The sequence below is a fragment of the Haliotis asinina genome, chromosome 7 (assembly GCF_037392515.1).
Source record: "Haliotis asinina isolate JCU_RB_2024 chromosome 7, JCU_Hal_asi_v2, whole genome shotgun sequence".
NCBI lineage: Eukaryota > Metazoa > Mollusca > Gastropoda > Lepetellida > Haliotidae > Haliotis > Haliotis asinina.
Genome location: NC_090286.1, coordinates 40033999 through 40045920, shown reverse-complemented (window position 1 = coordinate 40045920; position 11922 = coordinate 40033999). Strand labels below are relative to the sequence as shown.

At 41.6% G+C, this 11922-nt stretch overlaps 1 protein-coding gene across 3 annotated transcripts in view; it reads left to right on the top strand.

The window, feature by feature from the left end:
* The first annotated feature begins 379 nt into the window (after window positions 1-379).
* LOC137291752 (cystathionine gamma-lyase-like) overlaps window positions 380-11922 on the top strand; it is a 34580-nt gene continuing 23037 nt past the window's right edge. For 2 of the 3 annotated variants that reach the window (XM_067823258.1, XM_067823256.1), the window contains exons 1-4: window positions 636-818; window positions 1719-1800; window positions 4840-4935; window positions 5795-5904. In XM_067823258.1, the coding sequence (XP_067679359.1) occupies window positions 666-818; window positions 1719-1800; window positions 4840-4935; window positions 5795-5904 (441 nt within the window). In that variant the 5' untranslated portion in view covers window positions 636-665. Of the gene's footprint in view, window positions 819-1718; window positions 1801-4839; window positions 4936-5794; window positions 5905-11922 lie in introns of all 3 variants that reach the window. The other variant, XM_067823257.1, reaches the window with a different exon arrangement.

Here is an 11922-nt window from a genome sequence, read left to right as displayed (position 1 = left end):
CAACCATATTCGTAAAGTGTGACCCATGCATGCCACAAAAGGCGACTAGATAATTACAAGTATATGCTTGTCGTAGGAGGCGACTAATGGGATCGGGCGCTAAGGCTCGCTGACCTAAGGTTGCCACATGTAGTCTGGTCCGGGCTCAATTATTTACAGACTACCGCCAAACAGCTGGAATATTGCTGAATGTGCATGGCATAAAACTAAACTCACTCACTCTATACTTTCACTTGGCATTGCTATGTATTTTCGACTAGTGTTCTGGTATGGGTATACTTGTCTGTGAAGGCTGTGGTAAGGTGATGGTACAGATATAAGTACGATAAATGTTTACACATACACAATGTTGTTTGTTTATCCCAGTAACCAGCGAACGACTCTATTGATTAACCGGAACTTGTGTGCGAAAGGTTCTCGTGAATATTCAGCAGGACACACCTCCAAACGCCATGAACTGTTCTATTTCGTTATTCACCATATTTGTTTGGTTTGTTTGGCTGTCAGCTTTGAGAAAGTAATTCCACACAAATAAGCTATTGATCTGGCGGCGTATTTTGAAGGAAAGAGTCACCAGTAATCAAAATAACACTAACGAGGAGGTGCGGTGCCGCGTGACCTTAACCCGACAAAGGGCAAGGTCAAGCATACCCTTCTTGTCCAGCATGGCAGCCGACGATAGCAAGTCAACTTTCCCCCACTTCGCAACTGAGGCCATTCACGTCGGCCAGGAGCCGGAACAATGGAAGTCCATGGCTGTAATTCCTCCGATATCCAATGCCACCACCTACAAGCAATTTGCACCTAACGAGCACGCGGTGAGTGTTAGAATCAAGAGAGCATACCTGAGGCCTTTCTGAGTTCTGTCAACTCCGCTTGCTTCATCAGGTTCAGAAGTTTCATCATCTTGAGCGTATGGATAAACAAGAAACCTGTTAAACGTGCAGCCCCAAATCGCATAATAAGTATATGAATTACTTGAATGTGTATTATGTGTCTTGGTGCGATTTTGATATATTTTTATTATTTGTGGTATCAACTTTCTCCAGTCTGTATCGTTTGTCAGATCTAGCTATATGTACACAATATGCGTAAGCCATGGTCTAGTTGTAGTTGTATCGATTGTGTATGATATATCCGTACAAAATATGGAACATGTATCTATAAGTTTCACCATTGATGAATATCCTTTAAGACATTGATATTTAGGTCATCAGCTGTTAAGATGTGGTCAATGACTTTGCATTTTTAGCCTTAGTAAAGGATCCAAATATTTGTCCACACTAAACTATTGATAGGACTATTTGACCTACATAGACATTATTATCTGCTGACATCATGGTCACAAACAAGTGTTTCACACACCTAACACAATTACTTGGGACAGTTAAAAAATATCTAAATGTGTATTACTTTGATTTGTGTTGGGGTTTTTTTTATGTCTAATTAAACATTTTGTGGGGTTTTTTTATACTTACATTTGCATGAACATCATTAACACCAATGTAAAAATAATCTATTTTTGTATTCATGTTCATTTTCGACAGCAGCCATTTATGAAAACATATCCTTTCAGTATTGATAGTCAGTTTCTCATTTCCACATGCAAAGATCAAGGTAAGAATTCATCTTCAGCAACCCATAGTTGTCATAAGAGGCAAGTAACGGGATTGGGTGGTCAGAGGTACTGACTTCATTAACACATGTTCTTTTCACAGGGATTTGAATATTCACGAAGTGGCAACCCAACAAGGAATTGTCTGGAGAAGTGTATAGCTGCCTTGGAGGGAGGAAAACATGGTACAGTGTTGTATTACGTATCACATACAGGTTATGTAGTATTATACCATAGATGGCAAGTTTTGTGGTATAGTAGTTGTGGTGTCATGCTACAGCTGATACTGTATTATGCTACGTATACAGTTGTTGTATTATGCCAGTTATTGTGGTATTACACCACAGATGGTCTGGTGTTTTTACGGAACTTTACTACCAGCAGTATCATATTGTGCCATCGTTGGTATGTTCTTACACTACAACTTGTATGTAATTTACCACAAAAGACATGGCATTATTCTACAGTAATCCTGGCATTATTCCACAGTAATCGTGACATTATGCTACAATAATCATTTCACTATTTCAAAAGTGATATGGCATTAAACTACAGTTGGCATGGTATTACCTGACAGTTGGCATGGTGTTTCATGACCGTTGGCATGGCGTTATGGTACAGTTCTTATGCTCCTTTACAGCATTTGAAATAACTGCGGGCCTAGAGGCCCAATGCTTGTTGTTTTTGTATGGGGCAAGCAGTTTCAAATATGTGCGTCCCCTTATGGCTGTCAATAAGTTATCTGTCAATTATTTTTCAACTGGAATGTTTCCCAATTGTTCCTTTTTTAATGTTTGGGAATCATCCTCGATGCATCATGTTGCAGTAACTTACAGTTTAACTTCATGGTATTTTAGCTCTTTGGCATTGGAATATCAACACTAGTCAAACAAATATTAACTTCTCTATGCACCTTAGGCTTTGCTTGATTTTGTAGAAACATTGTGGAACTGTGTACATTGTAGTAATGTTTTGTTTGGGTATTTTTTTTTACTTTAACCAAATGCCTGCAGATTTCATTCAGGGCCTGTAGATTTTGAAGCCTGCATGTAGCAGCAGGCCCAAATGGCCAGCTGGTAAATGCAAACACTGCTCCTTTAATACAGGTGGTAAAGATTTTTGTTGAAATTCGTAAGGTATAGTTGCCTTGGTATGACAAAACATTTGATCCAGTATTCAGTTCGTATATTATTAAGCTATAGTTTTACGGGTATTGTACTACATTTGGCTAAGTACTATACTACAGTTATCACATATATAAACATTAGCAGTGAGGACTAAACAAAGGAAATTCATTGAAAGAGGAATATTTTTCGGGATTTTACCTACATTTTGAACTCTTGCTTTACAGCAGTCAGCTATGTTTTTATTCTATTATTACTGTTATTATTTTATTATTCTACATGTTTGTAGAAGTTTCATCCCAAATATTTTGCCTTTCCTGTCTTTGTTATTTCAGGTGGCAGTGCAGATTATTAAATGTGATGCTCTATTGACTTGTGTTACTTCATTATGTTGACAGCTGTAATTTATGTCATGCATACAAAATCAGTGGCCTTGTCAAAACACAACATTATTTCTGTGTGTATTCAGGCAATATCTGGAAGCCCTTTGTACAATGTGACCTGCAATGACATGTATATAGTAAGACTGTAGTATTTTCCTCCATTTGGAGGTGACATTTGTAAGAGACAAAATGTTTCAGGATATGTCTATGTATTTTGTCAACCTTGGATGAGATAAAATATCATATCAGGTTTTAAAACTTTAGGATATGTTGGGTGTCATCTGTCAGTTGGAAAATAACCTGGCCTTTGAAAGTTAGATGGTCAAATTTTAGATTAAATGTATGTTTAACTGAGAACCAGTCACTTTGGCACAATGTTACAAACATTCAATAAACTGACATGTCTTAAAACTTGATTTTGAGAGTGATATGAAAGCCAGCATCAGACATGAGCAGTGTTTGCTTTTGTACAACCTTGACCCAGTTAGTTTGTGCAGTACCTTTGTGGGATGGGTATATTTTTCTGTGTACATGCATGTAGTGAATAAGAGGTTACAAATACTTCTGATGTGAACAACATGCCAACCGTATACAAAACATTGGGATGGATGTCTAAAACTGAATTATGATGCTAGAGGTAATCAGTGATGCATCAACATCAAGACTTAATTCATGTCTTTGTCTGTGTTAAACATTTGAAAATCTAATATAGGTTCAAACATGTTTTCACAGTTGCCACCCGATGTTGGATAGATTGTGAAAGATGTGGGGCTGTTTAATGTAACTTTCTTGTTTCTGGGGATTGTTTTTATATAAGGAGGATGGAGAAAGTGGACTTAGTTTAGTGCTGGACCAGTTATTAAACAATCAGCAATGTCAGTGAGCATATGTCGTTTGTCATAGTGAGTGAGTGAGTTTAGTTTTACGCCAGTTTTTTAAGTTATCAACAGCATGAGCATAAATCTGTGTAATTTGGAACTGATGATGTGTCAACCAAATCGGCAAGCCTCACTCCCGATCCCATTAGTTGCCTCTTACAAGAAGCCTAGTCACCTTTTAAGGCAAGCATGGGTTGCTGAAAGGCATATTCCACCCCAGACCTTCACGGTTCCATGGCCATGGCTCAATCTTGGGTATTTGATTTTATCTTGCACCATCTGCACCAACCCACATGAAACAAAGCTGCCAGTAGTTTATTAAACATGTTAAAGTAAGTGTGTTTAGTTTATGCTGTTTTTGTCGTCAATATTCCAGCAATATTGTGGCAGGGGACACCAGAAATGGGCTTCACTCATTGTAACTCATGTGGGGAATTGAACCCGGGTCTTTGGTGTGACAGATTAAAGCTTTAACCACCAGGCTACTCCGCTGCCCCCAGAATGTTAAAAGACATGTATAGTATGACCAGAAAAAATAAAGAGAATTTTAGGAATATTTTTAATTAGATTTCTAGTATAAACAACTTTGAGCAGCTATTATATGCACAGTTTCATTCAAGAGAGACAACTCTGTTAATCCGTTTTCATTGTTTTCTGAAGAGTTATCCCCCTTTGTTTACTTGCCAACAGACGACATTTTTAGTGATCCTCAGTATGGATGATTTTAGTGAAGAAGTTGAAGTCAGCCACTTTGGTTCATTTTGATCACTTTTAGTCCTTATCTATTTGATATATGCCAAATGTTCGTTGTGATGACACTATATTTTTGGTTGTTGCAGGCTTCTGTTTTTCATCTGGACTGGCAGCCACCAACACCATCACCAGCCTCCTCACTGCAGGGGACCATATCATCAGCATGGATGATCTTTATGGGGGTAAATAATCATTTTTCTTCTGTAAACAGCTTTACAAAGTTGATAAATACTACTGTCATAACCCTTCATGTAATTTAACTGACTGATATGCAGACACTCATAAGTTACTTTCCAAACATATAATAACATAGATCATATTAACTCAGCTCAGGTAACTTGCTGACGATCATGCTCCATTGAAGTCATATTCTGTAACACTTCGCCCAGTATAATAACACAGGTGTAGTGAGGAAATTCAATCAACTTGAAATGCATTACTACATAAAATATTAAACTTAACTCCTTGTTTTCAAAAGTATCCATGGTCTAGCTCCTCAGTACCTCTGTGGTTTGTTCCACTGCTATACTCCTGCACATTCCCACCTGTCAAGTAACCAGTATCTTATGACACTTCCTGCATCTAGGGCAAAAACATATGGTGAAAGGTGATCTTCAATCTCACCTCAGTACTCAACCAGATTTAATTGTTTGTAAGTCAAATTTAAAGACTTGTCAGTTAGCCTTAACTGAAGCATTTGAATTCTATGTGATATCAATACCATCTTAGAACCAAAGTGTGTGCATGCATGCATTTATGTATGTATGTCTCATTATGCAGGCTATATGATATATGTTATTATCAATAATGTATACATGCTGAATTTGTACATGACATGCTTTACATGTTTTCACATTTTATCCATGAACATTTTATCAAGTTGCTCTGTAAAATGGTACCAGAGGAACATAGAGTCATACAGTTGTTGATTTTTTTATCAAGAAAATATTGAGAGCATTGTTCATGTTTCAAATGTGTTTTGGCGATAGTTACTGCTATATTTTGCCAGATGCTGTATTACACTGCTGACATCTGTTTCAGGAACTAACCGTTACTTCAGGAAGTGTGCAGGCAAGCTCGGCATTGAGACCTCTTTTGTTGACTGTACCAACATCGACAGTGTCCAGAAAGCAGTCACACCCAAGACCAAGGTCTGTTTAACCAAAATATTTACAGTTGTCCCAGTTGCCTTATGGCTGACCCTTGTACAGAGTTAATCCCTTTGTCCCACGTATGGTTTGAATACATAAGAGACCCGTGAAGGTCCCGGGGTAGAATAGGCCTTCAGCAACCCATGCTTGCCATAAAAGGTGACTATGCTTGTCGTAAGAGGCGACTAACGGGATTGGGTGGTCAGGCTCGCTGACTTGGTTGACACATGTCATCTGTTCCCAATTGCGCAGATCGATGCTCATGTTGTTGGTCACTGGATTGTCTGGTCCAGACTCGATTATTTACAGACCGCCGCCATATACCTGGAATATTGCTGTGTGCTAAAACTAAACTCACTCACTCACTCACGAATACATAAGTCATCTTACTCTTGAACCTGTTATGTCAACACTGTTTGTTTGGCTCAGAAGCGGACCGCTGAATTGCAATCTAGCTCGAAAACTAATAAACATAACATAGTCAATGAAATGCTGATCATAATCCGAACTCTGTGAGGTTTTTGCAGAATATCTTTCCTTAAGATAAAAAAAGTTGTTTTACAAACTATCATTAAAATATTGACACAGTTCACTATTTGTTACGAGGGAGGAGTGCAGAGAAAGGGACAGCCAGGTGTGCAAGAAAGCATGGACACTGCACAGCACAGGTTAATGAATAAATAGCTTTCTCGGCACTTGTGCACATGCCTTTATCTACTCTCCTCCCTCGTAATAAACTGCAAATATTTTAATGATAGTTTGTTAAACAACATTCTTATCATTAGGACAAAAATTCTGCAAAAACTTCACCGAGTTGTTGTGACGTTTTGATTATGATCAGTATTTCATTTAGTATGTTATGCGTATTCATTCTTGAGTCACATTCCAATTCATCGGTCCACTTTGGACCCAGACAGACTATATGTCACGTTGAACTTTCATTATTACCAGGTCAAACACCAGACTCTCCATGATGATTATGAACTGAGCATTATTATATCTTCTATTATATTTTCTAGTTTATACAATGATAACATATAGCAAAAACATGTAACAATAAATTTCTACTTGTTCTTGCAGTATCTTATGTACAGTTTGGCAAAGGACTTTGGACTAGTGCCAATTTCTACCACTCATCACAATCTGGCTGAAATAATGCTGATGTGACATTAAGCACGCACGCACGCACGCACTCACTCACTCACTCACTCACTCACTCACTCACTCACTCACTCACTCACTCACTCACTCACTCACTCACTCACTCACTCACTCACTCACTCACTCACTCACTCACTCACTGTGTGAATTTTCACCATTGGGGACCTGTCATTTAATACAAAAGTGGATGTGCCAACAGCGTTGATGTAGTGAAAATAATTATAGTACATGATCTGGCTGACCCTGAGTAGTATAGGGAATGGGGGTTCTGGCTCACTTTCAAGAAATGTCTCTACAAAGCCTTATTTACTAAATAAGGCTTTGGTTGGGTCATTAGCTCTTGCTACTATTACCCCTACTACAAAAAAGTTGGCGGTAATTACTGTGCCTTGGTAGGAGGTAACACTGTGCCGTACGGTACGATCAATAATTCTTCTCTTACAAACCCCCTACCCGGCCCATCCCTCAAGTAGTACAAGTTAGGTTCGTCGGCTTTCATATCCACTTTATCTATGTTGTAAGTTTTGACTGACCATATAGGATCGGTGGCTCGCTTACGGCTATCGCCCTCGAGTTCCCCCGGCTGGTATAGATACCTCACTAGGGCCCTATCTGGTATTTGTTTCTCCTTCCCACGCAATGGAGCGGCCGACTCTGCAACTATTGATTTTAATTTGATAGCGTCTGCCGGTTTCTTACCGGTGAGACGGGTGACTTCATGGTTGATTGCCGACACCACCTTGGGTAACCTCGTGACCCATTCAGTCGATCGTTTTCCAGGGGTGGCCATCTCCCTAGCATACTGATAGCCGAACAAGCGCTCAGCCAAAGTCCTATTAAATCTCTCAACTATGGCTTGGCTGCGATGGGCTCCGGCCGTGCCACGCCTGACCTTTGTATCGTGTTTGGCTAGCAGTTGTGACACGGCACCCATGAACTCCCGTCCGGGGTCAACTTGCAGCTCTGTTGGCCACGTCAGCGGACTGCGTTTGTATATGCGTTCGAATCCTCTGGCTACCTGGGCCGAATCTTTCGTGGTCAAGGGTTCGGCTTCCTTGTGACGACTGGCTACGTCCACTACGGTTAAGGCATACTTGTACCTCTTATCGTGGGGTAGGAACAGTAGGTCTGCCTGGTGAATGCTATTAGGTATGTTAATACCGAACCTCCTTCTAGGCACGTAGCGTGGTGCCGGTAAATAGATCTGCCACAGGGCTTGTTTTTCAAGCCACACTTTGGCTTCCTCCGGGGGTACTCGCGCTATTTTAGCTAGCTTATCTACTGCGCTAGCTCCTTTCCAGTACCCACGCGGGCTGTAGTAAATAGCCTCAAATTTTTTCATGTCCATACGCGTATGTGTTTATACCATCAATAGCTATCCAACGTTTCGTGTCCATAGGCGATAGGGACGTCTTGTTTATAGTAAGTCCGTATATCTTATGTCCATCACTTCTAAGTGTGTTCATTTTATGTCTAAAGGTACGGGTCTTGAACAGGGCTTCCTTGAATCTGGCGTGTTTGATGTGTTGTTTCACCACATACTTCTTAACCCCCTTAGCCTTCCGGATCTCACTATTGTCGGCTTTCAGTATGGAGTACATCTTAGGTCTCAAACCTATGTACTCGGCTATGGGCGTGCCAGCACACTCGTCCTTCATCTTACCTAGGACCTTTTTATTTACCGTGCTGTGTAGGGTATGGGTCTTAGGGTAATCGCTGGTGTCGTATAAATCAAGGTGTTTTTTCATGTCCTCGTACACGTCCTCGGTTCGAATCTCCATCAGCAGGGAATCCGTGTCAGTGTACAGCACTTCACACCTGTCGCCGTACTGTTTCTTGAGCTTGTTGTAGTAAAAGTCGTACATCAGGTGTTTGGATAAATCGAGGATGCTCATCCCCACGTAAACAGGCCGGTTGAATTTTATGTGGCTTTTCTTCATGTGTAGGGCAACCAGGTTGTCTGTGAATATCTTACTACGGTTGAATGCCGGACTGGCTATCAATTTCCTGAGCTTGTCTTCCTCACTAGATCTAACCAGCTTCACGGTTACGCGTTTCCTCAGGTTCTCCATAGTCTTACCAAACACCGAGTTATTCATGAGCTTGTAGAGATTTTTCTCAAAATCACTGGTGGCTTTTTTTCGTAGGTCTGTGTTCATTCTGATGTAGGGCTCCATCCATGGACTCTGGTCGAACATGAGCACCCTGTGTATTTTGGTCAGCCTCATACCCAACGACAGGTACAGCTGTAGGTTGCGATAGTGAACGATGTACTTGGTCTTATTCATTAAGTTAGGCACGAGTTTTTCAACGTCTGTCACACGCCCACCTGACAAGTTATGTTGGTACTCAGACATCCAGTCTGGGTTAACCCTCATACGTTCGGGTGCAAGGGGATAGCTGTTGTGCGATGTGTGTAATTCCTTGGGATACTCTAAGTCAACTTCGAGGATATACCCTTTGTTCGAATCTGGTGCAACCTCTATAACATCAACGTGGGGTACCCATTCGAATCCCCCTGTAGGTAGATACTGACTCATGGCCCAGCCGTACAGGTTGTTTGCGTCGAGGTAGAGAATGTGATTGGTTGGTTTGTTAGGATCGTAACCTTTCACGTATTGATTATTTGCTTTCGCGTATCGTTTGGATGCCATGGAAATCCCACCTCGCAAGCCTTTCTCAATGAATAGGTGCATGTCGTAATCTGTGAGCAATTCCAAATTAACTCCGGTCTTTTTAAGCAAGGCGTCCCACGACAGACCTGGGCTGGTGTAATACCATGCGGGGTCGAGTTTATACTGCTTTAAACAGGTCCGCCTGAACGTTTCAAACACGTCGGCTAACAGCAGTACATCTGTCCTCAAGTATAGGTCGTGATAATCACCCAGGTTCTTACAACCCAGTTTATTCCATACGTTAGTCGCGTGCGAGTAATCATCTCGTGAGACGGACGCCTCATTCAGCTTGCTATAAAAGCAGTCAATAGGGGGTAGTCTGGTCTCGGTGAACTTGGCCCAACTATCTATGTACTCATAGGGGTACACACCCTTTCTCATAAGCAGGGGTCGAGTCTCGGCGTCTGTGTATCGATCGGTGATAGGGAAGGTATTGTTGGCCTTGACCAGACTGTCGAGTGACGACAGGAGGAACTGAAACGAGTCAATGAACCTAAGTCCGTTTAAGCTGAAGGAGATGTATCTCTCCATGTTGTTGGGGATGCACGTTATATTACCATCGATTTTCGCGATGGCCTGCATGATCAAGTGTGAGTCGTACCCTCTCAAGTTGTGAAAGACAACGGGGATGTTTATTGCCTTAGGGTTGATTTTAAGCTTGAGGTTGCACGCGTTGTGAGCGGCGCCTCTATACTTACCAGTTATGTGACAGTGATCTCTCACCGAATCACCGTTAAGTGGTGAGTCGCACACGTGACAGTTAGTGCTACTAGCGTGAGCTAGCCTGTCGGCTCGGGTCATACGCATGGGAGCGATTTTATACAATGCATTCCTAATAATTTTTTCTTCCTCCTGCAAACACGTTAGAAACCTTTCAGCCGCGTCAGGGCCCCTATACACTACCGGAGCTTTCGTTTCCCCGTCACAACGGACGACAATGTATCCAAACGAACAGGCTTTATGCTCTTGTGTCTTGTGGGTGAAGCTACCCCCACTAGGGGGTGTGGGGGAATCCCCACCCACAACTAAGGCTTCGAAGTCGGCGTATATAATATAAGGTACAGACATTTGGTTCTTGTGGTTACTGAATTTTAGGATATTTTCACCTTCCTTAGGCATGTCGACTCGTATGGCCGTCTGCCCCACACCTTGACAATCATCCCGGTGGGATTCTAATAAATCAGCTCGACTGAAACCGTGTAGGCATCGTTCACAGAAGTGGGTCTTTTCTCTGTGTGCCGATTGGTCGTGCAACAACCGGCTGAGATGTTTTATCCATGTGTAGTGATACTTTTCACCTCGCTGGATCATGAATATATTGATAACTTGACGATCCTTCACCGGGCTGACCCTGTGTACTATTGTTGTGTTACCTTCGTGCCCAAAGACATTTATAGCCAGATTATTCTGTTTTTCTACTTTAGTGATCTGGGATATTGGGGTGGGTTCATCTATACCATCCCAATTAAGCCCATCATCTTGGGGATAGCTAGAAAGCCTATCTGAATTCTTGCCAGCTGGAAATAAGGCTGACCTGATAGCTAACCTAAGGCAATCGTTTCCTCTATTCTTAACGTTTACTATGGCATGTTTGTTCCTATAGTAGGGAGGCAAGGCTAGGTATGACCCGCCTCTGAACGGCACGTAGTTAGCTATGTCTAGATAGACATTATCGATTTTATCTACAGCCCACCCGAACCCCAAGTGTGTATAGCGTTCTAGGTATTCTCGTATCTGCTGAAAACTTGTATCGATTGATGCGTCAATGGTCTCTGCATGTGTGACGACCTCTTGTTGACCTCGGAAGTAAGGCTGAACATACTCAGTGGCCCCTGTGGGGCCCCCAACCTGCTTATCGAGCGACATTTTCACTGTGATCTGAAACTTGATACTTCCTAGGTTATTTAGTTCCTGGTTGACCTTATCAGCTATCAGAGGCTTGATATCTATAATGTCTATGTTTCTATCAACGTGCATGCGCCAACCTCTCAAATAGTTACCTACAGCGCGCTCAGTGCTCACGAACTGTAGGTCAATAGCTCTATTCTGTCGTAATAATTCTATAAGCTGTGGTTTTCTCATACGGGAATACCCGCCTAAACCCAAATCATGTGCCTCGGCTTTCAGTTGTTTTACAGTGGGACGTGCTACGGGGGCATGTGATAACAATGCGGTTAACCCG